Consider the following 27,490-nt stretch of genomic DNA (forward strand, 5'->3'; position numbering starts at 1 on the left):
TAACTTCTGAGGTCCTTGGGACTATGTTGTAGGCTTGTTATTTAGGCCAAATTAGTCCAACCTTGCACACAAAGTAGGTGCTGAGTATTCATTGCATTATTTTATTTTTAATTTTTTATTTTTTTTTAATTTTTTGGCTTTACCAAGGGCTGTACTTGAGGCATATGTAGGTTCCCAGGCTAGGGGTTGAATCAGAGCTACACCTGCAGGCCTATGCCACAGCAACACAGGCTCTGAGCATCATCAGTGACCTACACCACAGTTCACGGCAATGCTGGATCCTTAACTCACCCAGCAAGGTCAGGGATCCAACCCCCGACCTCATGGTTACTAATCAGATTCTTTTCCCTTGAGCCACAAGGGGAACTCCTTTTTTGAATTACTGAACGTGGATTTCAGACTCATTTCAAATATTCAGTGAACTGTGTGCATATACACAACTACAAGACTGCTGTACGGAAAGCCCTTTACTGGCCTTTTTCACTTTTGGGTCTCAACTCAGATGTCACCTCCTCAAAGAGAACTTCCCTGACCATAATATCATTTAAAGTACTTCCCCCACCCCCCATTATCTCGTCTTTACAGCTCTGGTGGCCCTGCAATCCTCCTGTTCATCCACTGGTTTACTTACTATACCCCTGCGACTAGAAAGCAAAATGCATAAAATCAAGGATCTTATTTTCTGTATTCCCACCTCCTGCCGTGGGCCTCAACATCGTCATATGAAAAACCAGAAGGGCCTAAGCTAAGTGCCTTAGAGGTAAGCACGGGCGGGTCTCAAGTCTCAAATTCCTTCCAGGAGGGGCACCGCCTCCGCCACTCACGTGGGCCGCACCGGGGCCCGCCCCCCGAAGGGCGTGGCTTGCAATGTTGTGTCGGCCGCGTGCAGGCCGTCGCCCGGGAGGCGAGCTACGTCACACGCACACAAGCCCTGCCCACCCCGTTTCTCGCCACGGGAGGAAAAGGGGCGTGGCCAGGCGCGAGGACCCCGAAGCCGCCGGTGCTGCCGCCTGAGTTGCCTTCAGCTGGCTGCTCTAGGTTCCCGGCCGCTCAGGCAGCTCGGAAGCCACTCTGTTTTGGGGTCCTCGCTGCTCTTCCACGTCTCCCGGAAGAGTAGCTGAGCCGCGGCTGGTGCGGGACTGGGTTTGCTCAGCCTGGGCCCGCTCCCGGCCGGCTGTTGAGGGGGCGGCCCGGGAGGGAAAGGAGGCCGCGCAGCAGCCGCTTCAGAGTCCTCAGGTGAGGCGGCGGCAAGATCCTAGTAGGCCGGATAGTTCCGCAGGGGGCGCGAACGGCATTAGGGGCGGGGGCGGCGTCATTTCAGCGGAGACTCTGGTCTCTCCGCCCCGCTGGGGCTGGGAAGGGGACCAGAGAGCCCCCTTGGGCCCCCATCGGCGTGGCTTTGTGCCCCCCTTTTTCTTCCCTTCCCCACCCCCAGCCTCGTTTGGCCGCTCTTCCCCCTCCAGAGGCTCAGCGAGTTGGGTGGGGGGCGAAGTAGGGGTCTGTATCCACTGACAGCGGACTTCTAGGGACCAGCCGGCGGACCGCAGTCTCCCTTCCTCTATGTTTATACTTGGCTTTCGTAACAGCCCCTGTCACCGCGGCCGTCCGACCCATCCCCATCCCACCCACACTCACCTTCTCTCCACTTGGGCCTGGACTGTTTACTGGGGGGAATTTCTTGAGGGCTCTGTACCTCTGAAGTCGGTTGGAGTTGTTTGTTCGTCCCCTGGGGCAAGTGCCCAGGGTCCATCTTCGTGTTTATTTGGGTAATCTAAAGGCACAGGCTTTTGTTTTAAGGCCCTTTAAAACTTTTAAAGTGGGAGGCAAGATATAAGGAATTAATAAGTATGTTTTGATTGCTTTCTTAGGAGAGATAATTTGTCCCCTAATTACCACCAACGTTTATTTGGGAATAATAAATCGTAGGGAGTTTTATATATCAAACATATCACTTACATTTTCATTTGCTTTCACCTAAACTCCTTGAAATAATACACGGGCATATAATCGTCCCGTTTTACAAGGAACAGGTTTAGAGGGTGAGTTTCTTCTTTAGGTTATTCAGATACTGGGAGGCTAGATAGGGGAGGAAGGAGTTAAAAAGTGAGCTTGGAGTTTACATCGTGGCTCAGGGGAAGCGAATCTGACAAGGATCCATGAGGATGCAGGTTCAATCCCTGGCCTCGCTCAGTGGGTCAAGGATCCGGCATTGCTGAGAGAGGTGGTGTAGGACGCAGGCTGGGATCTGGCGTTGCTGTATCTGTGGTGTAGTTTGGCAACTACAGCTCCCATTCCACCCCTAGCCTGGACACTTCCATATGCCAGAGGGTGCAGCCCTGAAAAGACAAAAAGGAAAAAAAAGAGTGGGTTTGGCTGATTTCCCTATCTGAGCTGCTGTCTAGACTTTGGGCTGTTTCTAAACCTTTTTTCCCTATTTGTGAAAAAAAAAAGGGGGGGGTGGGGGAGTATTGCTACTTAGCCATAGTGTGGTTGTGAAAATTATGTGTGCTAAAGATAATGTCTCCAGGGCATCTAACAGAAATTAATTCCATTCGGCAGTATTTGTGGGTGCCTACTGTGTGCTGAGAATTCATTGGACAAAACAGTCATGGCCTCTACCCACAGACTCTGCTCCTCCTCTTCCCCAAGGGAAACAGAAAAAAAAAGAAAAAAACCCAGATAAAACATAAAGGGCTATGAGGGAGAAGAATAGCGTGCGACTGGAGAATGATAGGACCAAATTTGGATGGAATGAAAAAGAGCTGTTTTTTTCTGCAGATGACATTAAATACTACCAAGAACAAATGAGAATTAATTTTGAAAGAGCTCTGCAGGCAGAAGGGACAGTGTGCACATTCAAAAAACTGTTGCTGGAGGAGTTCCTGTCGTGGCTCATTGGTAACAAACCTTACTAACATTGATGAGGACTTGGGTTCGATCCCTGGCCTTGCTCAGTGAGATAAGGATCCAGCGTTGCCGTGAGCTGTGTGTGGTGTAGGTCGCAGACACAGCTGGGATTTTGCGTTGCTGTGGCTGTGGCTGGCGTAGGCCAGCGGCTACAGCTCTAATTGACTCCTAGCCTGGATGCAGGCCTAAAAAGCCAAAAAAAAAGGAAAAGAAAGAAATTGTTCACTTTTTAATATACTATTCTGTAGCATGATGACTGATGATTTCATTATCATTGTTTTGATTTACTGTGGCACTGGATAAGTACTCATACTTAATGTATCAAATGAATGGCTATGCAGTCGTATTGTTTTATTCAGAACTTTGCTTAATGTGCAAATGGTAGGTACTGAGAATTTAAGTTATCGAAGGTGTACTTTAGACAGATTACATATATGGGCACCTAAATTACCCATGATAGTGCTGCAGTTTAATGCTAAGGTAGCTTTTGTATTACTGAGGAGTTTCAAGTTTCAGCACCTTAAAACACACTTCAGAGAAGTGTCGTTTTTATTTGGATGTACTGGAATTTTGCGGTATTGATTATTTGATATTTGGGTGCTTTTGCTACATTAAGATTTATCCTTCATTGAAATAAGAAAAACAGTAATAGTGGTAGTTGGAATATGGTAACAGCAACTACTAAAATGAGTGCCTACTATGTGCTAGGCCTTTTTCAAAGTGTTTTTTTTGGTGGTTTTTTTTTTTTTTTTTTTTTTTTTTTTGTCTTTTTGCCTTTTCTAGGGCTGCTCTCGAAGCACATGGGGGTTCCCAGGCTAGGGGTCTAATCGGAGCTGTTGCTGCTGGCCTATGCCAGAGCCACAGCAACTCGGGATCCGAGCCGCGTCTGCAACCTACACCACAGCCTACGGCAACGCCGGATCCTTAACCCACTGAGCAAGGCCAGGGATCGAACCCGCAACCTCATGGTTCCTAGTCGGATTCGTTAACCGCTGCGCCACAATGGGAACTCCAAAGTGTTTTTTAATATGTTATTTCATCTTAAAACCATCCAATAGTGTAAGTACACTTATTTTCCTCATTTTCTAGGGAGACTTTCTAGGGAAAGTTAAGTGGTTTGCTCAAAGTTACATAGTAAGAGGCAGGGTTAGGCTTTCCAACCCAGGACCGTCTGACTCCAGAACCTGGTCTTAGCCACCCTGCTCTGTTGTTAAGCCCACTGATGTTTTTATGTCTCTTTTAACAGATTCACCAGTAGGATTATTCTGCTGCCATCATGTCCTGGTTTGCTGATCTTGCTGGGAAGGCAGAAGATCTTTTAAATAGAGTTGATCAAGGAGCTGCAACGGCTCTCAGTAGGAAAGAGAACACCAGCAACATCCCTTATAGCAAAAATACTGACTATCCTGAGCTTCACCAGCAAAATGCAGATTTGACTCATCAGACGGGATCTAAAGCTACGTATATTTCCTCAGCAGCCGATAACATTAGAAATCAAAAAGCCACCATCTTAGCTGGCACCGCAAATGTGAAAGCAGGATCTCGGACGTCAGGGGAGGCGTCCCACCCTGTTGAAAATGCATCTGTTCCTAGGCCTTCATCCCAGTTTGTGCGAAGAAAAAAGTCAGAACCTGATGATGAACTGCTGTTTGATTTTCTTAATAGTTCACAGAAGGAGCCTACTGGAAAAGTGGAAATCAAAAAAGAGAGGGGCAAGACGCCTGTCTTTCAGAGTTCTCGGACAGGTGTCCATTCTGTGAACACCGGTGTGCCCACCGTCAAAACCGTTGAGGAGGATCCTGGGAGCCAAGGCCATGGTAGTTAATCAGTCCTGTGTTTCTTTTAGAGTTAAGTAAATTGGATGTCCTCATAGCCTAAAAGGTTACAGGAGCATCTGTCCTCTGTTTCGTTACCTGTTGCTGCTGGTGGAAGGGCAGGCTCTCAGAAACGTGTGGTGTAAACAAGGGAGACGCGATGTGGAACACGATTAGTTAACATACAGTTGTAGGAGGGATCTTTATTTATTTATTTATTTATTTCCCACTGTACAGCAAGGGGGTCAGGTTATCCTTACATGTATACATTACAATTATATTTTTTCCCCCACCCTTTCTTCTGTTGCAACATGAGTATCTAGACAAAGTTCTCAATGCTATTCAGCAGGATCTCCTTGTAAATCTATTTTAAGTTGTGTCTGATAAGCCCAAGCTCCCGATCCCTAGGAGGGATCTTTGAGTGTTTGTTAGTAGCTTTACCCAGCCCAGCATTTTAAGAAATTATATCCAAAATGATTCTCTAAGATGTTTTGAGATAATTTTTTTTTTTTTTTGAAATCTGAAAGAAAACATAGTTTTGGATTTGGGACCATGTCCATTCATTTCTTTTTGTCATTGGTATTCGAAGAATGACAGGAGCCTAGGACTTATTGTAGCTCAGCAGTAACAAACCCAGCTTGTATCCATGAGGATGCAGATTCCATCCCTGGCCTTGCTCAGTGGGTTAAGGAGCCGGCATTGCCTTGAGCTGCATGTAGGTCTTAGACATGGCTCAGATCTGGCATGGCTGTGGTATAGGCTGGCAGCTGCAGCTTTGATTCTACCACTAGCCTGGCAAGTAGCCTGTGACCCTAAAAAGCCCCTCCCCCCCAAAAAAAAGACAGGAGGCCATACTTCACATATGTTCTGGATTGTGAGGGTTTTGTTTGTTTTTTGCATGTTTTTGCCCCTTCCTCCCCCAGAAGTAAAGCTGAGAAACTGAACTTTGACCCAGGTTGAAGGGTTGAAGGTACTGACCTAGCAGTGAAGTAAGAGCTTAGAATTCTGGTTTTCAGTTTTTTTGTTTTGTTTTGTTTTGTTTTTGTTTTTTTGTCTTTTTAGGGCTGAACCCTGCGGCATATGGAGGTTCCCAGGTGAGGGGGCAAATCAAAGCTGCAGCTGCCGGCCTATACCGCAGTCACAACAATGCAGGATCAGAACAGTGTCTGCAACCCATATCACAGCTCACGGCAATGCCAGGTCCCTAACCCACTGTGTGAGGTTGGGGATCGAACCTGCGTCCTCTTGGATCCTAGTCAGATTCGTTTCTGCTGAGCCACAACGGGAACTCCTGATTTTCAGTTGTTTAATTTGCTATGAAATTAGCTCTGCATGTACATCTTCTCACTTGCAGAAATATTAATATATTTATGTGGGTAATGTATCTACCAAGTGTTTAAAAGTAACAATAAACATGGTAGGTTCTTACAAGGATTCTTTATAGAGTTGATTAATGGAACCTTGTTATGGTCTTAAATGTTATAGCTACTTCCACAGTCTCAACTCAGTGAATAAAATATTTCTTGTATTTCAAGATAAAAAAGTGGTAAAGAGACGGGATTTGGGCTTTTAAGACAGGCTCATGTGCTAGCAGTTGATGGATTAAAAACAACCCTAGGAGTTCCCATTGTGGTGCAATGAAAACGAATCCAACTAGGAATCATGAGCAAGCCCAGGGGTCAAATCTGCATCCTCATGGATACTAGTCTACTTCTTTACCACTAATCCACAACAGGAACTCAGTTTAAAGTTTTTTATGTTGAATTTTAGCAATGCTTTTTTCCTGAATGTATTGAGATTATTTTTCTTTTTTAATATTAATGTGGTATATAAATCAGTTGACTTACTTAAACCTAAAACCAAACTTAAGTTTCAGTAGATTTCTGCTATAACTAACTCACTGGTAAAGCCATCAGGGTCTAGGGTGTTCTCAGTGGAGGATTTTAACTATTTATTCAATTGGTTTTCCATTTCTTTTAAAATCTGTTTTTGGTTAAGTTACATTTTCTTCCTAAGAATCTATTTCATATATATTGGGGAGGACTATATTTATTTTACCTAATTTCACAGATATAATGTTGTTATAGCTGAAATTTTAATGCACACACTAAATATTTATTCTAATCCTGCAGAAACAAAAGATCACAGATACTACCTGAAGAATACCAATATCTGGCACTGTGCTAAATGCCTGTTTTTAAAAATAGTATTAATAAAGTATAATTGGCATATAGTAAACTACACATATTTAAATTATACAATTCGATGGGTTTCAGCATCATGTACATGTAAAAGTGTATTGACGTAATATAGTGTATAATAGCTCCCTCAGAAAACAGTTTTTGATATATTGATGCTCTCTAGTGTGTTTCTTTTCTATTTTGTTATTTCTGGTCTTTATTATTTCTGCTTTCTTTGGGTTTATTTTTGTTGTTTTCGTAATTCTTAAGGTGAGTGCATAACTTATCAGTTCCTTTTTCTTTTGCTTTTGCTGTGCCTGGGACACATGGACATTCCCTGGGCCAGGAATCGAACCTGAGCCACAGCAATGATAACGCTGAATCCTTAACTGCTAGGCTACCAGAGAACCTCCCTTTCCTTTTTTTTTTTTTTTTTGGCTGCGCCTCCAGCATACAAAAATTTCCCAGGCCAGGGATCAAACCCACCCCATAGCAGTGACCTGGCCCCTGCAGTGGCAGTGCTAGATACTTAACTCACTAGGAAGAGCTCCTTCCTTTCTTTTTTTTTTTTTTTTTTCTTCTTTTTATGGCCTTACCTGTGGCATATAGAAGTTTTTGGGCTGGGGTCTAATCAGAGCTGCAGCTGCAGCCACCACTATAGCCACAGCAACACTGGATCCGAGCTGCATCTGTGACCTGTGTTGTAACAACAACAGATCATTAACTCACTGAGTGATGCCAGGGATCGAATCCGTGTCTGCATGGATACTAGTCAGGTTTGTTACCACTGAGCCACGACAGGAACTCCCTAAAAGTAATTTTTAAAATTTCTCCTATTTGTATTCATTTAAAAACATTTTATTTATTTATTTTTTAATTTTTTGGTTGCAGTGTGCAGTGGCTTGTTCAGTCCAGAACAGTGACTGAACCCAGGCCGTAGTGGTAAAAGCACTGAGTCCTAACCACTAGGCCACCAGGGGAACACCTCCAAGAATCTTTATTTTAGAAATTTCACAGAGTTCCCCGGTGGTTAAGGATTTGTCGTTGTCACTGCTGTGGCTCAGGTTCCAGCCTTTGTCCAGGAACTTACTCATGCCATGGGTGTGGCTGAAGGAAAAAAGTAAAAATAATTTCCAAATATACCAAAGTAGAGGTTGATGATGTCTCTCCAACTCCCTGCTACCTTTTATCCAGCGATGCTAATCAATAGCTCATAACTATTCATGTTTCATTTTTACCCTCTCATTTCTAATCCCTTTCTTTACCTCCACAGAATTATTTTGGAGCAAATCACAGATTTCATATCATTTCTTCTATAAATATTTTATTAACTCTAGAAAAATGCAGATTTAAAAAACAAACATTCGGGGATTTTCCGTAGTGGCTCAGCCGTAGCAAAACTGACTAGTATCCCTGAGGACACAGGTTCAATCCCTGGCCCTGCTCAGTGGGTTGAGGATCCGACGTTGCAGTGAGCTGTGGTGTAGTTTGCAGATACAGCTTGGATCCCATATTGCTGTAGCTCTGGTGTGGTGCAGCTATAGCTCCCATTCGACCCCTAGCCTGGGAGCTTCCATGTGCTGCAAGTGCAGCCCTAAAAAGCAAAAAAAAAAAAAAAAAAAAACCAAACCAAAAAAAACCTCTCACACCATCACCATAAAAATTTAATAATTCCTAAGTATTAAGTAATATGTGGTCGGTATTCAAATTTCCATGTTTGTCTCATCACTTTTTACATGTATGGAAATGTACAGATCTCAGCTGTACAGACAGACAAATGCCTATACCGATGTAACTCACACCTTTATTATGATAAAGAACATTTCCTGGAGTTCCCATCGTGGCGCAGTGTTTAATCTGACTAGGAACCATGAGGTTGTGGGTTCAATCCCTGGCCTCGCTCAGTGAGTTACGGTTCCAGTGTTGCCGTGAGCTGTGGTGTAGGTCACAGATGCGGCTCAGATCTGGCATTGCTGTGGCTCTGGCATAGGCCCTCAGCTACAGCTCCGATTAGACCCCTAGCCTGGAAACCTCCATATGTCTTAGGTGCGGCCCTAGAAAAGACAAAAAAAAAGACCAAAAAAAAAAAAAAAAAAAAAGGGAGAACATTTCCTTTGGCCCAGAATGCCTCATGTCCTTTTCTGGTTAATCTCCCCACCCCATCACCCAAGCACCCACTGTTCTGATTTTTTTTCACCTTAGATTACTCTTTGTTCGAAAATTTAACGTTTGCCAGCAAAAAAGTAGAATCATATAGTATGAGCACTTTCTCACCTGACTTCTTTTATTCAGTGTGTTACTGAGATTCATTCATGTTATTATGTTAATAGTTCTTTTTTATCGTATAGGATTTTTTTGTATATGGATATACCACAAATTATCCACTCTCTTTTATAACGTTAGGGTTGCTTCTAGTTTTTGGTTATTGTGCTTTTGTTTTTGTTTTGTTTGGTTTTTTTTTTATCTTTTTAGGGCTGCACCCATAGCCATATGGAGGTTCCCAGGCTAGGCGCTCAGAGCTGTAGCTACTGGCCTATACCATAGCCATAGTAATGCAGTTTCTGAGCCACATCTGAAACCTACACCACAGCTCATGGCAACTCTTGATCCTTACTTGTCCCACTGAGCGGGGCCAGGGATTGAACCTGCATCCTCATGGATGTGAGTCAGATTTGTTTCTGCTGAGCCACGTCAGGAACTCCTGGTTATTGTGAATAAAGGTGCTCTGAACATTTTTATACTTGTCTTTTTGTGGGACAATGTTTTCATATTTCTTGGATAAATACCCAGGAGTGGAATTACTAGATGAAGTGGTAGGTACCTATTTAATTTCATAAGACACTGTGACAACTTTTCTATAGGGTTTATACCACTTTGTACTGCCACCAGCAGTCTTAAGATAAGTTCCAGTTGCTCCCTATCTTCACCAACATTTTGTATTGTCTTTTTATTTTTTTATTTTTTGCTTTTTAGGGCCACACCCACGGCATATGGAAGTTCCCAGGCTAGGGGGTGAATTAGAGCTGCAGCTCCTGGCCTATACCACAGCCACATCAATGCAGGATCTGAACCACGTCTGCGACCTACACCACAACTCACGACAGTGCTGGATCCTTAATCTGCTGAGCAAGGCCAAGGATCGAATCTGCATCCTCACGGATACTAGGCAGGTTTGTTCCTGCTGAGCCACAGGAACTCCTGGTGTTGTCTTTTTAAATTTTAGCCATCTAACTTGTGTGTATTGGTTCTCATGGTTTTAATTTGCATTTTCTTGATTGCTAAAGATGTTGAGAACTTTTTCATTTAGATATAGTTCATTTTTTAGAATATACTTAATTTTTTTGGAATAAGTAAAAGGTGGTATCATATTTAGTAATAAATTTAAAGTGATGAATCTGAATGAACAAGTATCTCTTTAGATAAGGCATTTTAGATTCCAATTTGGTACATAACAAATTGCTCTGACCTGTTACTACTCTTTTTGTCCTGAAACCTACAGCTGTTCTTTTATGCCTTTGCAATATTTCCAGTGTTGAAACTTCATTTATCTCAAAAGTGATTCTTAGCCAAAAGGGGGACCAAAACCCTTTTTACTTAAACCCAACCACATGAGTTTTCTCTGATTTTCCCCTTTGCGGGACTGTATTCTTGTTTCTTTCTTTAGCACCACTCATTCAATGTATCCAGACTTTGAGGATCTTTAGAGGTCTATATGCTTTATGAATGAGAAAGAAATTTCATCAAAGGGAAATCTATTAAGAATTTCTTGGAGTTCCCGTCGTGGCGCAGTGGTTAACAAATCCGACTAAGAACCATGAGGTTGCGGGTTCGGTCCCTGGCCTTGCTCAGTGGGTTAAAAGATCTGGCGTTGCCGTGAGCTGTGGTGTAGGTTGCAGAGGCGGCTCGGATCCCACGTTGCTGTGGCTCTGGCATAGGCTGGTGGCTACAGCTCCGATTAGACCCCTAGCCTGGGAACCTCCATATGCCGCAGGAGCAGCCCAAGAAGTGGCAAAAAAGACGAAAAAAAAAAAAAGAATTTCTTCACTTTTTATGATATTTTAGCTATAGCAGTCAACTTGAGCCAAAAAAACATAATAATAATAAAATAAGCTGCTAATGCATATGCAGCAAACATTTCAATGTAACGATGTATTTACTTCTTTACAGAAGCCGCCACTAATTCAGTTTCTGGCCATGAAGGGCAAGAGGATTCTTCAAAGGAAAATATATCACCCAACGCTGCCTGTGCTGATCACAACCCAACACCTAATGATGATGGCAAATCACATGAACTGTCTAACCTTCGACTAGAAAATCAACTGCTGAGGAATGAAGTTCAGTCTTTAAATCAAGAAATGGCCTCACTGCTTCAGCGATCCAAGGAAACTCAGGAAGGTAGAACCTTAGTTAAATGTTCCAGGGTTAGGAATTTCATATTTCAAAAATAAACTAAAAGTTTGATTGTATCTAAACTATGAAAAATATTTCAGATGAGCCATGACATAGTAATTCCATAGAAATATAGGGCCCAGGTTTGGAAGTGGGCCCAATGATTCCTCCACCCATCTGAAACAGAATCCTGGCCCACTTGGTCATTCTTTAGGAAACATGAATAGGAAGATAGTTTAAGACTCATTGGACTAACTTTAGAAGACGCTTCACTTCACCCAAACTAATTTAGACAGAGAATTTTTCTAGAGACCCTGAACAGTTTGCTTTAATATCAAAGAATTTTTTTTTGCTGGCAAATTGCAATTACGGGTGGTATGTAAGGGTATGGAGGCGTTCCCTTCATGGCTCAGTGGTTAACGAACCCGACTAGGAATGAAGAGGTTTCGGGTTCGATCCCAGGCCTTGCTCAGTGAATTAAGGATCCGGCCTTGCTGTGAGCTGTGGTGTAGGTCACAGACAAGGCTCGGATCCCATGTTGCTGTGGCTGTTGTGTAGGCCAGTGGCTGTAGCTCTGTTTCGACCTCTAGCCTGGGAACTTCCTTATGCCACGGTTGCGGCCCTACAAAAGCAAAAAAAGAAAAAAAAAAGGGTATGGAAATCTGTGCTACTTTGCTCTTTTTGCACCAGTTTTCTAAGTTAAAAGAATATCATTTTGCCATAGTTATTGAAAGAAACAGCCTTTCCAGTATTTATCTTCGGGTTTTGTTTTTGATTCTTTTGGTCTTACTGAGGTGTAAATTGTCTGCCCTTGATTAGGATTTCGCATTCCTTCCTGTCTCTAGCAGAATGCCAAGAATTCACTGACCACTTGAGTATTGTGAACTCTCCTCTGTCTACTGGTTTTGGCTCCCAGATGCTTTATGATATGTCTCCAGGGAAAAATGTTTGTAGAAGAGCAGCTAGCTTCATGCCCCTTTCCAACCAGTTAACTGTAATGAATATAGCTTTGAATGTTGGCTTTGAAAAATAGAGGTCCCTCTTGGAGCAAAAAATTTGAGGATATTTCTAAGCTCCAGTTTTAGCAATAAGTCCTAAAGGGACTCAAAGAAGAATCTCTGTGTGCTCTGAGAAAGATACGTTTACTTATAGAGAGACATTTCTTTTCTTTTTAAGAATTAAACAAAGCAAGAGCACGAGTTGAAAAGTGGAATGTTGACCATTCAAAGAGCGATCGAATAACTCGAGAACTTCGAGCCCAGGTCGATGACCTGACTGAAGCGGTGGCTGCGAAGGATTCCCAGCTGGCCGTTTTGAAAGTGAGACTCCAGGAAGCTGACCAGCTGTTGAGTGCTCGCACAGAAGCACTGGAAGCCTTACAGAATGAAAAATCACGGTAGCTATCTATATGAATAATGAAGAAATGATCTCGAATGTTTCCATGCAAGTAATGATAAACAGATACTCTCTTACGAAAGGATAGCTCTTGGTAATGCTTGAAGTGGTGCCATTAAAAATGGATCTATTATTTAAATCTTTTTTTGTTTGTTTTTTTAGGGCCAAACCTGCGGCATATGGAAGTTCCCAGGCTCTAGGGGTCAAATCAGAGCTACAGCTGCCAGCCTACACCACAGCCACAGCAATGTGGGATCCAAGCTGTGTCTTCGACCTACACCATAGCTCATGGCAACGCCAGATCCTTAACCCACTGAGTGAGGCCAGGGATCAAACCCACGTCCTCATGGATACTAGTTGGGTTCGTTACCACTGAGCCATGATGGGAGCTCCTATTGTTTAAATCTTGCGATGCATTGTTAGCAAATTCTGAATTTAAAAATATTTGAAGAGCAGTGTCATTAATCTTTTGACAGATGGTGATGTGTGGTGTGTGTTTATATTTGGATGCCTAAAAATATAGATTACAGTCCAGTAAAAGGAGAAAATATTTCTCTAAGAACGTTTTAATCAAACCACCTTTTTTGTGTACTGGTATGCCAGTTGTTTAGAAATTACTTTTCAGTCGTATACTGTGGAAATGACTTATTTCAAGTGATTTATTTTCTTTTAGAATAATGCAGGATCACAGCGAAGGCAGTAGCCTGCAGAATCAGGCTCTACAAACTCTTCAGGAGAGACTGCATGAAGCAGATGCCAGTCTGAAGAGAGAGCAGGAGAGCTATAAACAAATGCAGGTTAGAATGGGAACAGCGGGGTTCTTTTATCGTCTGAATGAGGAGGAATGGCATTTTACTCTAATAAACCTCAACAGTGCATTTCAGAAAATGCTGTTTCTGTGACAGAAACTAAATGTTTGAACTTTTAGCTTGATCTTTGCTAAATTTATTTAATTTTGTATTTTGAAAAACAATCCAAATCATGTTCGTTGGAGATGTCTTTTTATTTAATTTGGTTGTGCAGCCAGCATTATCAGTATTTGATAAAAAGCTTTATTCTTTTTTTAAGCTTTTTCTGATTTCAGTTTAATCTGAGTCTATTATTTCAAGAGAAAAATGTACATAATATTTATTTAGAGTTTTATTTTTACCTGAATTTTTGGATCTAGTTTAGTGATCTTCAGCTCTGTCTGCACATTAGAATCTCCTGTGTGGCTTTATTACCTCTGATGCTGTCTTTGCTCCCAGGGACTCTGATCCCACTGTATGAGGTGGGGCATAGGTGTTGGTGGTGTGGATTTACAGATTTTCTCGTGTAGCTAATGGGCAGTCAGGGTTGAGAAGCACTCTTTAGGGCTGTCTTTATTCAACAGGTGAAAATAGTTCAGCCCTAAAGGTGAGTAACAGGTAATATAGCCTTTTAAAATTTTTTATTAATATATTTACCCAGTATATCTCAAAGTACTATCATCTCAATATGTGGTTAATATTAAGAATTATTCATGAGATATTTTATATTCTTTTTTGCACACCGATTCTTTAAAGTATGGTGTATTTTACACTTAGAGCCTCTTTCAATTCATTCACTAAATTTTCTTCAGAAATACTTAATCTGTATTTAGAGTTCATAAGATTTACAGGTGAAAAAGTTGTAAACATACTCAGAAGTTCTCCGATACCAATTCCTCAAAAAGTTAAGCATAGAGTTACCATAGGACCCAGCAGTTCTGCTCCTCAGGATATACCCAAGAAAATTGGAAATACATGTCAACACAAAAACTTGCCCGTGAATGTTCATGGCATGTTCATAGCAACCTTATTCATAATAGCCCCAAACTGAGAACAATACAAATGTCCATTGGTTGCTGAATGGATAAATGAAAGGTTGTCTGTCCATGCGAGAAGATACTATCTAGCCATAAAGGAGAATGAAGCATTGACTCATGCTATCACATGCATGAACCTTTAAAACATTATGCTGAGTGAAGGAAGGCAGACACAAAAGGCCCCGTATTATATGATGCCACATATATGAAGTGTCCAGAATAGGCAAATCTATAGAGAAAGAAAGTAGGCAGTGGTTGCCAGGGGCTGGGAAGGAGGGAGGAAGTTTTCTCTTTGGGGTGAAAATGTTCTGAAATTAGGTAATAGTAAAGGTCGCACAACTCTGAAAACACTAAACGACACTGAGTTGTATTCAGGAATGCACCGAATTATACACCTTAAAACGATAAACCCTGTGGTGTGTGAATTACATCCCCATAAATCTGTTATTAATTGAATTGAATTTCAATTTTTATGTCAATTAAAGTCAACTTAAAAATTCATGTCTCAGTTGCATTGGACACATTTTTCATGCTCATTAAGGCCTCGTCTTGCTCCTTTTCTTCCAAATGGAAGTTAGTATTGGATCAAAGGTTTGTGGGCCTTAGTTACTGGTGTGTGTCTATAAAGGCTTTCTTACTTCTGCCTCACCTTCTGAGTTTTTTGGTGATGGGAGCTTTTGAAAATAAGGGTAAAATAGAAGTAATTCTCAGAACTAAATCTAGGCTAGTAAGGGTCAGACCATGTGTGTTTTAGAGTTGTGCTTCGAAAGTTTCTTAAGCTAAGAAAATTGCATTGAATAGGAATAGTTTATTAGAAAATCTGAAATAAAGGAAAAACATTAGCCATGACATTGGAAAAGATGTAACTGTGTAGTTGCATCTTCCATTTGTTTTCTAATAGACTTTCTAGTTTTCCATAGACCTTTATTCCTTGATTAGCTAGTACCAGACCAGGCCTAGTATCCAAGTGACCAGGTTCACCTGGGAAGCGTCTTAAAAACAGTTCCAAGCCCATTCTCGGAAGTTTCAACTCAGTAAGCCTGCGGACAGCCTTGGGTGGCTGTATTTGTTTGTTTATTTTTTTGTCTTTTTAGGGCCATACCCAAAGCATATAGAGGTTTCCAGGCTAGGGGTCGAATCGGAGCTATAGCTGCTGGCCTGCACCACAGCCACAGCAACACCAGATCCGAGCCTTGTCTGCAACCTACATCACAGCTCACGGCAATGCTGGATCCTTAACCCACTGAGCAGAACCAGGGATGGAACCCGAGTCCTCATGGATACTCATTGGGTTCATTAACCACCAAGCCATGACAGGAGCTCCCGGGGGGCAGTATTTTTAACAGACTCCCTAATTGATTTTGTTTTTTTTTTTTTTTTGTTGCCAAGTTTGGGAGCCACATCCTTAGATTTCCTGTTCTCCACTTCCTAACAATTGAAGAACTTTTTTACCTCTGTGTTACGTTGTTGGGCTGAGCTAATAAATCCCATAAGGTATCTAAATGGATGGCTGTAAAATGTATTTCAGAGCAAAATAGTATAATACACATGATACAAACATTTGTCACAGAGTGAGTTTGCGGCCCGTCTTAATAAAATGGAAGTAGAGCGTCTGAATTTGGCAGAAGCAGTCACTCTGGCAGAAAGAAAATACGCAGATGAGAAGAAGAGAGTGGATGAGCTACAGCAGCAGGTCAAAACGCTGAAGTCCAATGTGGAGTCCTCCAAGCAGGAATTAATTGACTACAAGCAAAAAGCCACAAGAATACTCCAGGTAAGCATGAGAGACGCACGTGTGTGAGGGTTAAACTGGGCCATTTGACTGAGAGACACTCAGGCTCTCTATAGACCTATGAGAAGGTTTGTTCCTATTTGGCTGGTTGCCTTCCTTTTCTTGGAAATATAAAAAAGATGAAATGTCTCCTGTTACTTTTCCTTCTTTCTTTCTTTTTTAAATATTCATTTTGCCACTACCTAATTCAGGTCTTCAACCTGTCACCTTAATCACCTTGACAATATCAGTGTTTGTTTGTTTGGGGCTTTTTGGCTGTGCCCGAGATGTGGAAATTCCCAGGCCAGGGATGGAACCCAAGCCACGTCAGTGACAGCAGTAGGTCCTTAACCCACCAGGCCACCAGGGAACTCCCTATCAGCATTTGTTTTTAAAAAGTGTTATCTTCTTCCTTGTTGATCCCTTGAATCTTTCAGAGAAGCTGGCCTACCTCGTCCAGCTCACAGATCCCCTCTCGCAGCCTCTTCCCCGCTCCCTTAGACCTGAGATGACCTTACCCTCCACTTTACTAGTCGTCTAATGTGGTTTTCAACTTCTCCTTCCTTTGCCTCTCACACCAGAGGGAACACCTGTCCTTTACTTTTTTTTCTAGGATAATTTTCCTGCCTGTGCCTTGTTTCTGTCTCCTCCCACCTCATTTAAGCCATTTCTCTGTAAGTCTGTCCTCTTTCTTTCTTTGTATCTTTTCTGCCTTCTTCTGGCTCAGCTTGCTCAAGGGTACATGGTTACTTAGTGGAAGAACAAAGACTAGATATTGAAACACCTGCCTGAGGAAAAAAACACTGCTTTTACCTTTTTTTCCCCTTTGATCCATTTCCCTGTCCTTCTCCTTTTAATGCCAGACCTGTCAGAATTCATGTGATATCTGCTGTTTTGTTTTGTTTTCTTTTCTTTTTTCTTTAGAGCCACACCCAAAGCATGTGGAAGTTCCCAGGTTAGGGTTGAATCAAAGAGAGCTGCAGCTGCTGGCCTACACCGCAGCCATAGCAATGCAGGATTTGAGCCGCGTCTGTGACCTACACCACAGCTACACCAGATCCTTAACCCACTGAGTGAGGCCAGGGATGGAACCCACATCCTCATGGATACTAGTTGGGTTCATTTCCACTGAGCCACAGCTGGAACTCCTGAGGTCTGCTATCTTTGTTCTAGAGCTGTTAACCTGTCACATGATTTCTGTCCCCACTACGTTTCTGAAATTGTCTTCTCAAAAGTCTTTAATGACCTAACTACTCACTGTTAAATAATTACTTTCAGTCCTCTTGCCAGTTTCCATCCCTTTTATTTCTTTTATTTTGGCAGAGTTTTTTGACACTGTGACTCTTCCTGCCTTCTAATGCTACTTGTATTGCCTTAGCTCTCTGTCTTATCCTGACTGCTGTTTGTCTCTGGTAGGTCCTCTTCTTCCATGCTCTTTTGTTATTCTTTCTTTCTTTTTTTTTTTTTTCCAACAAGAGGCCTTCACATATTTATTACCGAGGCAAAGCGCTATACAGAAACAACATAAAGAGAACCCATTTCCTGATATATCCAACAGTGGCTGTGCTGTTTTCACTGTGACAGGGTACGATGCAAGTGAGTGAGTGCCACACAGCATAAATATGTGTGCCAACTCATGTGCGGAGGCTCCTTATAGACCCAGCTTGGTTCCTCCAATGTCTTCTCTCAAGAGTCGTACCTGATTTTATTACCAGTTTTCATTCGAATCCATTGAGGGATGGGACGATTCTCCTTTTGCTTCTTGGCCAGGAATTGCTCGATCCTGGAAGTCCTGTGAGAAGACACAGCGAGGAACTCATTCAGCCGCACATAGGATGGCGGAGAAGAAGAGAGAGCTTGTTATTCTTTCTTACTTCGCCTTATCCTATACTCTGCTTCTGTCACTTGCTGTGACTTCAGCATGGCCCCTACTCCAGCTTCCTACCTGGTTTCTAAATGCCTGCCATGCATCTCTACATGGGCTGTCCCAACCCCCAAGTCAGCTTCCCCTTCATCCTTTTGTTTTGGCAAATAATATCAACATCTTCCTAGACAGCGAAGCTCGAAATGGCAGTATCATTTTGATTCCACTGTTTCCCCTTAGCCCCTCCCTCCTATTGGTTGTGAACAAACACCTCTTTTAATTCCATTTTCGTGAAATATCATTATCCATTTCCTCCAAACTCTTCGCTCTAATTATTTGAGTTTATATCACTAAGAGGTACTCAGTTGAGCTCCTCACTATTCATTGTGGACTATAATAGGTGCTGAGGATACTGGGCTTAAAGGGTATCCTTTTTTTTAAGGGAGTATTCTTTTTAGTGGGATGACACTTCATTATAATTGATATAATGAAATTATTGATGAAGTACATAGGCGCTTGATAGAAGAGGCTCTTAAAACCCACCTGGCGATGTCAGGGGTCACTGAAGACGCTGTGTGAAGGGGAACTTGAAGGATGAGTGGGAAGACTCATCAGTGGGAGGCGCTTTCAGCTACAACAGCCTGAGCCAGAGCAGAGGGGCCCCGAGAGAACATGGCGTGTTTGGGAGACCGTAGCTAGTTCTCTGTTGCTGCAGCATCAAGTGTTAGAGGTGAAGAGGTGGGAGATAAAGCTCAGTGACAGCAGAAGTCAGATCTTGGAGGGCCTTGCCTACCATGCAGAAGAGTTTTGGTTTTTTCCTATAGGTGATGGTAGGGGCAGGGCAGGGGCCATTAGAGGATTCGAGTAGCACCATCAGATTTGGGTATAAAGACCGTGGCAGCTGCGAATAGCTTAGAGGAGTTTTGGATCCCTAGCACCTTGCCTGGCCCTTAGTGGGTACTCACTCGGTAAGGTGTTGAATACATTGGAGGGATGAGGCCTGGGGTGGTGAAATGAAGATGATAAAGAGGCCATGATTCAAAGTAATGGTAAGAAATGACGAGGCCCTGATCTGAGTTTGTGGCAGTGAGGATGGCAAACAAGGGACTGCTAGGAGCAATGTGGGAGGTAGAAGGTATGGGACTTGGAGATTGAATTGGAAGAAGAGAGAAAAGGGCAAATGGAATCTAGGATGATTTCCAGGTTTCTGGTTTGAGTATATGAATAATATTCCTTTGTGCCACCAAAGGAAAAAGCAGGTTAGTATTGAAGGAGACTGTGATACATTATGGTGAGTTTGCAAAGTTGGTGGCAGAGGGCCCTGTCCGGAGTGAGAGACATTATCTTTAGTACATAGAATGCTTAGCACAGCACTAGACTCATTGTAGGTTCTTCATAAATATTTGTTGAGTGGAACACGATGGGGGAAAAAAGCATAAGAAAGGATGAGAAGCAAGTATGAGAAAAATCTTGTTAATAAAAATTTTCCAACAATAACATGGTCCTGGGAACTAAAATCCAAAAACACTGTATGACAAGGGTCTGTTGCTTTTTTTTTTTTTTTTGTCTTTTCTGGGGCTGCACCCTCAGCATATGGAGGTTCCCAGGTTGGGGGTCTAATCGGAGCTGTAGCTGCCGTCCTATACCACAGCCACAGCAACGTGGGATCCGAGCTGAGCCTGCGACCTATACCATAGCTCCTTGCAATGCTGGATCCTTAACCCACTGAGCGAGGCCAGGGATCGAACCCACAACCTCATGGTTGATAGGCGGATTTGTTAACCACTGAGCCACTACAGGAACTCCTTTGTTGCATTTTTATCCCTATGGATTTAACAATCTGTGGACTTTTTTTGATGGAGAATATAACTGGAATAGTTCCATAGTGGTTTAGTTGGTGTGTGGTAGATGATACTCAGTGTGCAAGCTAATCTCTGCTTCGCTTATTCTTTTTTTTTTTTTTATAATAGTCTAAAGAAAAGCTGATTAACAGTTTAAAGGAAGGCTCTGGTTTTGAAGGCCTCGATAGCAGTACTGCTAATAGCATGGAACTAGAAGAACTTCGGCATGAGAAGGAGATGCAAAGGGAGGAAATTCAGAAACTGATGGGGCAGATACATCAGCTGCGATCCGAGTTACAGGTAAGATTCATTAGAGTTGAGCTTCACAGTCAGCCATTTACCCCCAGCTCTTAGTGGTTTGAGAGATGACAGATTCATTGATTCATTTCGGGGAGGGTATTAGTAAGATAAGGTGTGAAACTTCGGGAATCCTAGTTACCGTATAGAAATGAATCTAAAGCAATAGGTCTCCTGTCTATTGATTGACTTCACGTTATAGGAATAAGAAACATAGGTAATCAGATTCATTCATTTAGCAAATACTTACCAAGTATTTGCCAGGCATAGGCATAGTCTAGGCTTAGAGTTAGAACAAGGAACCAGACAGCATCTCCATACTTATGGATCTTTCACTCGAATGAAACAAATTAGGTTTGGGCAAATTTCTAAAGCAAGAGGGTGTTTTCTAATATTAGAATGGGCTTAGGGATGATCTTTTATAATTTCATGAATAATCTTAATAATTTATAGTTTCTGTGTAATTCATATATTTAAAGGTAAAATTGAGCTGCTTATTTATCTTAAACATACGTCTTGGACATAAGGGTCTTTGATATAAGAGGGTCTCTGAGGATGAGAGAAGATAAAGTGCAGGGTAATGAGCCTTCTGTTCTTAAAACAAAAACCTTTCTGCCAAGATAGTTTTCCTCGCATAGCTCAGCACATTACTGATTTGTAAGATGTACGTGAACTATCGTGGAAAATGTGGAAGTGGTGGGAGTGGGCTGGTTTGTCTGGGGCTCAGGTTTGACTGTCAGATCAAGATGCAGATCCCGGGTCCCAATGTCACACTTAAGAGGTGGGTTACCTCGCACCAGGTACTTCATCTCACTGGGTCTTAGTTTTCTTATCTGTAAATTGCAGATAAGAACATGGTTCTCAGGAGTTCCCATGGTGGCTCAGCGGTAACAAACCCAACTAGTATCCATGAGGATGCAGGTTCGATCCCTGGCCTCGCTCAGTGGGTCAGAGATCCGGCGTTGCTGTGAGCTATGGTGTAGGTTGCAGAGGGGGCAAAAAAAAAGAAGAGAACCTGGTTCTCTTGGGAACAAGAGATAATATGTGTAAAGGGCCGAGCATTGCTCCTGACACATAGCAGGCTGAGTAAATAGCAGCTGCTGTTATTTCTGGGGGGGGGGGGGGGGTTCCTTATTATTCTTTGAAGTAGGGTCTTTTTTCTGTAAATAATTTTCAATTCCAAAGAGTTTGTTTCCATAAATTTAGAAGTTGAGTAAAGGCTACACTTATTCATACCTATTTAGGGTCTTTTTGTTGCAATTATGAAATGATTTATTTATATCGCATCCCTACCCCAGCATCACTGATGACATTGACACATTTTCCTACCCTTTCTCAAGAAGTTTGTGAAGTTGATAATAAAGAGTATAGCATTAAGTCTGGCAACATGGAAGAACTGTTCACAGTTTTAGTAGCTGTCATTTACCAAGCACTTAATATGCCAAGCACTTCACGAAGCGCTCACCATATATCCTGTCGTTTATTCTTTGTCGTTAACCCCACGAGGGCGCTACCGTGTTCTCATTTTACAGTTTGAGGAGACACAGGTGTGGAGGAGAGTAACTTGCCATGACTCGTGAAGTGGCAGAGCCAGGGTTGGAACGCTAGTCTGTCTGATTCTAGAATATGTATCCTTAACCACTGTGCAGACTGCTTACCTCTCAAGAATTCATGTGCTTTAGTTAAATTGATGACAGAGATTAGCCCCCCTTCTGCTGACCTGAAAGTGGTAGGGAAAGATAATTTAACTTATTGCTGTTCTCGTCTAAGTCCACCAAATTGTGTGATGACACTGATCATCTGAGAGTATCATTAATCTGTCAGCTCCTTCAAACAACATGCCAGGTGCCAGCGGTTGTGGAGATGAGTGTGTGTAACACAAGGTACCAAAAGCTGAAAAGCGACATGAAGATGCAGGTTTTTGTCTCATGCGGTACTGCATGACTGCACGGATGCTAACCCCTTGGGGAAAACGTAGAGACACGGAGCTGTGTTTACTGGTGGCTTTCACAGGAAACCTAGAAGGTGGTTTTTGAGTTTGAAGAAGTGAGAATAGTGACACCAAGTGAAGAAGTTAGTGTGGGAAGAGGTGCAAACAGATAGTAGTAATAGAGCTAAAAAGGAAAATAATGTGCTAATAACCTTAGGTGATATGAGAGAAAAGTTCTGTTTTTACTATGTGTTGGATTACTGATATACACACATACACAAAAGCTAATTATAACCTGCAGTTTCAGGGGACTAAGGCAGTGAATCCTCTTTGAGGTTATATCTCTATTCTTCTTGAAATCATTAGTGGTTTTGTTTTGTTTTGTCTTTTTGCCTTTTCTAGGGCTGCTTCCACAGCATGTGGAGGTTCCCAGGCTAGGGGTTGAATCAGAGCTGTAGCCACTGGCCTATGCCAGAGCCACAGCAACACAGGATCCGAGCTGTGTCAGTGTCAGTGACCTACACCACAGCTCATGGCAATGCCGGATCCTTAATCCACTGAGCAAGGCCAGGGATCGAACCTGCAACCTCATGGTTCCTAGTCAGATTTGTTAACCACTGCGCCATGACAGGAACTCCAAAATCATTAGTTTTTGAATAGAGAGGTAAATCTCCCAGTGAGCCGCGCTGTCTGCGCATACTTATTCAAACGGTGGTTCCTGCTGTGCCATCCTGTCCATTTCTTTCACCGTTTGCCCTGTCTTATAGTGAAGTCTGTGTGCTTCTCTTAGGCTGTGACTGTGTCTCATTCACCTCTCTCCCTCCAGTGCCTGCTGAGCCCTGTTCACAGCGCCTGGTGATTGCTTAGTAAATATTGGACTGAATAGCTCATTATTGCCTTCACATGTAAATTCATCTTTTTAGGACATGGAAGCTCAGCAGGTTAGTGAAGCAGAATCAGCAAGAGAACGGCTACAGGATCTGCAAGACCAAATAGCTGGACAGAAAGCATCTAAACAAGAACTCGAGGCCGAGTTGGAGCGACAGAAGCAGGTGAAGTTTAAGGTTGATAACGACCAGGCAAGACTGCCCACTAGCGGTCATGTGAGGAGACATCTAGTGAAGCAGCTTAGAGAAATTCTTCGAGGTTGTGCTCAGAGATCCCTCCTGCCTTTCTGCCCCACCTTCCTCATTGTTTTTTTTTTAACAGATGAAAAATAGAGGCACAAAATAGTTTTGAGATTTGCCTAGTATCACACAACTGATTAAAGACCAGAACAGAACCCAGGATTCTTTCTACGGTTCTGTGTTTTATTATACCTCCTTGTCAGAGTGTTTATGTATAGAGCACTTAAAACATCACTCGATTTTCATGTTTTATTTCATTTGTACTTTCTAAAAACAGTAGTAAATAAATATTACTTAAGGGAGTTCCTGTCATGGCTCAGCAGTGATGAAACTGACTAGTATCTGCAAGGACGCAGGTTCGATCCCTGGCCTCACTCAGTGGTTTAAGGATCTGGTGTTTCTGTGAGCTATGGCGTAGGCTAGAAGCTACAATTCCAGTTCAACCCCCAGCCTGGAAACGTCCATATACTGTGGATGTAAAAAAACCAAAATAAATAAATATTACTTAATAGAAATAGAAATACAGCATATACTGTATGCTTAATAGAAATAGAAATACCATATACTGTGGCCCTAAAAAAACCAAAATAAATAAATATTACTTAATAGAAATAGAAATACAGCATTAGTTGTATAGACTACTCTTTCTGTTTGAAAAAAATGCTTATAAATGATGTTTAAAGTTATGTTTCTTTTGATTAGTATAATTGCTTCCCAAGCCAAACTATTTTACATTAATATACTTGTATAATAGTATTAATACAGTTAAACATGTTTACAGTAACATTTTTGGAATAAGAATCTGTATTTAATATTAATAACATCTATAATTTACTGAGCAACAGCATATTATAGGCACTTAGAATGCATTATCTTATTCTCTCTAAACAGTAAAATCATTGTTCTCTTCATTTTACAGAAGAGAAGACTATTTGTATATTTCTCAGCGCCTCATTTATAGCATTTCTAGCTTTGCATATTTATATTCTTTAAATATTTTCTTATGAAGATGTATTGTTTCTGAAACTGATTCTATTCTCAGAGAAATGTTTGTTTTTCTTATGAAAGTGGCATTTGATTCTGTTTTCTGAGTAGTGAGAGAAAAAAATCTCTAAGTAGCAGCCTGTTGGGCACATCCTAGGCTGTCGGAGATAATTTAGTTAGAAGATTAGCTGTCCTTTTACAGATTGCATTTTAGCATACTTAAGGAGCTATTACATATTAAAAGGCAAAGAATGGATGTTCTTGATGGTTAATGAGATAACTTTCACTGTGTTACCTCCCATGGTTTCACCACATCCCCTTCGGTGCCCTTTTCTAAATTGAGGGAGGTGAGTAAGCAAAGTGGAGCTAAGTGTAGCTCTAGGCTGTTTATTTAGTAACCAGATGTTCCGGATGGGAAATACTTCATTTTGGGATTAAATCATCTAACCTAGAGCTTAGAGGAAGCCGGGCAGAACTTCTTGTGAATTGTTACTCCCCTACCTAATTCCCTTCCTCATTTTCTCTTTTTTCACTTGTCTCAGTTTTTTCCGTCTGAAATGAGCAGGTTGAAATAAATGTTTAAATTAGCCTCTAGCAGTTTGATTCCATTTCACGTTTGCTTTTTCATACGTCTCCCTCTACTTTGCCTGCACAGTTAAGCATGGTGCCTTTGAAGATACTTAATGACTTACTCTTTCTTCCCCGACGTGTGCTTTACTTTTTACTTCCGGTCTGACGCCACGGTTTGTGTACCTTGGACAAGCCAGCTTGGTGTACTTGTTAGTAAATTTGGAGGTATTTCTTTCCTACCTCTCTTTTATCACTGATGAGTAAAACAGGTGCAAGATACTGCATGATAAAACTAAGCCTATGAAAAACTGCTTAAAATCATTAGGGAAATGCTGGTTGAAACTGCAGTGAGACACCACCACATAGCCACTATGACAGCCACGCTTACAGAGACTGACAGTACCAAATGTTGGAAAGGCTGTGGATGACCCGGAACCCTCTCATCTTGCTGTGGGAATGCAAAATGGTACAGGTATTTTGAAAACTGTTCAGAAAACAACTTGGCAGATTTTCTTCCTAGGTTAGGCATACACTTATCATATAATCCAGCAATTCTGTTCCTACGTATCTATCCAAGAAAAACCAAAATGTATGACCAATAAAGGCGTGTGCTTGCATAGTCATCACATGCAAATTGACATGTCAGGCCGAAGCATTAACTTCTCGTTGGATCCATTGAAGGCTGTTCGTTACTTCATTCAGTATATACCCAGCACAGAACGACCGAGTGCCTGCCTGCTTTGTGTCAGGCAGGTACTTCCAGGTACTGGAGATGAACTACGGAGCACTGATTTAGCTTTGGTTTATTTGTGCCTCACTTCGTAGGAATTTCACTACATGGAAGAAGATCTGTATCGAACAAAGAACACATTGCAAAGCAGAATTAAAGATCGCGAAGATGAGATTCAGAAACTCAGGAATCAGGTATGAATCGGCTTTCACAACTTGGGAAAGATGCCATTGTAAAAGTACGTTTTTAAATTTAATTTATTTTTTATTTATTTATTTATTTTTGTCTTTTTAGAGCCGAACTAGCGGTATATGGAAGTTCCCAGGTTAGGGGTCAAATCGGAGCTGTAGCTGGTGGCCTCCGCCACAGCAACACGGGATCCGAGCTGCGTCTGTGACCCATACCACAGTTTATGGCAACTCCAGATCCTTAACCCACTGAGCAAGGCCAGGAATTGAACCTGTGTCCTCATGGGTGCTAGTCAGATTCCGCTGAGCCACGAGGGGAACTCCAAAACTACGATTTTTTAAAGGATACGGTAAGACTTTCTTTTCCCATATTTTTACCGGAGTTCTCCAGTTTAGAGGAGTGAGATTAGTTATTTTCAACCTGATAGAGTTTTCATCTAATGCCGTTTGAGCCTGCATTTGCTATCTTCTGTGGCTTGCTTCTTAGACAAGGATCTTGTAGCAGTCACTGAGGAGATAGTAATTATTCCAGAATTTTATGCCTTCTCTCTGTAGTGCTGGGTGTGCTGCTTGCCAGCTTCCTTAGGAAACCACAATGATAAATCTTCTTATTAATAGGTCTTTCATTAGTGTCACTAAGACTTTTTTTAACTGAAAAAGTAAAACATAGAAAATAACATGTGCCTACCACTCAGATGTACCAGTCTTTGCCGTTAACTGACACAATGATGCATTCACTTACCCTGTCACTGTGCCTTGTCCTTTCTTCCCTTATACTCACACAATTGACTTACTAAGTAGTGAACTTATTAATCATTCAGATAATTTACATAAAGATGGACTAATTCATTTTTCCATTAGCTGATGACTTGATTTGAACATGAAGTGAAATAATTTTAGTTTTTTAAGTTCTTAGATTTCTTAGTAGTCCATAATTTAAAATGTTTTACAACTATAAATAAAATGAATTGCATTTTTTAAAAATGTTTAAAAACTTTCAATTTTTATAGGACCTGGGGACAGCTAACTGATTTTGAATGTTCCCTTCTCCTTCCTATTCCTAAATTCATGAAATGATTACAAATAAGATGACTTACTAAACATAAACTACCAATCAGTTTACTCTTAAACAGTCCAATTTGTTAAATATGTGCTATGTCTAAGATATTCTGCTATTTTTGTTAATTAAGAATTAACCATAGGAGTTCCCTTCATGGCTTAGTGGTTAACGAACCCTACTAGGATCAATAAGGATGCAGGTTCGATGTCTTGCTCAGTGGATTAAGGATCTGGCATTGCTGTGAGCTGTGGTGTAGGTCACAGACTTGGCTTGGATCTGGCGTTGCTGTGGCTGTGGTGTAGGCTGGCAGCTACAGCTCCAATTTGACCCCTAGCCTGGGAACCTCCATATGCCATGAGGGTGGCCCTAAAAAGTAAAGGGTGCAGCCCTGAAAGAAATTAAAAAAATAAAAAAGAATTAACCATAGGAGGCTACCTCTTTAAGATTTTTTTTCTCTAAATAAGAAGAGAAAAACTTCCGTCTCATAGAAGGTAGCTAATTTGTATAGTTTTAAAAGAGATCAGCATCTTAATACATTGCAACCCCCCCCTCAATCAGAGTGAGTTATGATTTATACGGAATGAATAATAAGAAATGCTTTGTCTGCTTGTCTTATTA

At 41.7% G+C, this 27,490-nt stretch overlaps 1 protein-coding gene across 6 annotated transcripts in view; it reads left to right on the forward strand.

Moving 5' to 3' along the window:
* The window catches only part of GOLGA5 (golgin A5), a 63,740-nt gene that overhangs the window by 25,949 nt on the left and 10,301 nt on the right, over positions 1-27,490 (forward strand). For 4 of the 6 annotated variants that reach the window (XR_014811308.1, XR_014811306.1, XR_014811307.1 and 1 more), the window contains exons 1-9: positions 1,108-1,236; positions 4,154-4,724; positions 11,069-11,296; positions 12,467-12,686; positions 13,359-13,482; positions 16,081-16,284; positions 20,116-20,286; positions 23,137-23,265; positions 25,720-25,818. Coding sequence is in view for 3 of the 6 variants with exons in the window: in XM_013989218.3 (XP_013844672.3) it covers positions 4,184-4,724; positions 11,069-11,296; positions 12,467-12,686; positions 13,359-13,482; positions 16,081-16,284; positions 20,116-20,286; positions 23,137-23,265; positions 25,720-25,818 (1,716 nt within the window). In the remaining 3 variants the exon portion in view is untranslated. Of the gene's footprint in view, positions 1-585; positions 761-1,107; positions 1,237-2,778; positions 2,899-4,153; positions 4,725-11,068; positions 11,297-12,466; positions 12,687-13,358; positions 13,483-16,080; positions 16,285-20,115; positions 20,287-23,136; positions 23,266-25,719; positions 25,819-27,490 lie in introns of those variants that run through there. The other 2 variants (XM_084970089.1, XM_084970088.1) reach the window with 1 other exon arrangement.

The sequence above is a fragment of the Sus scrofa genome, chromosome 7 (assembly GCF_054392235.1).
Source record: "Sus scrofa isolate SSC_HxYL_T2T_F1_AM1 chromosome 7, Sscrofa_HxYL_maternal_Yorkshire_Landrace_v2.0, whole genome shotgun sequence".
In the NCBI taxonomy this organism is placed as follows: Eukaryota; Metazoa; Chordata; class Mammalia; order Artiodactyla; family Suidae; genus Sus; species Sus scrofa.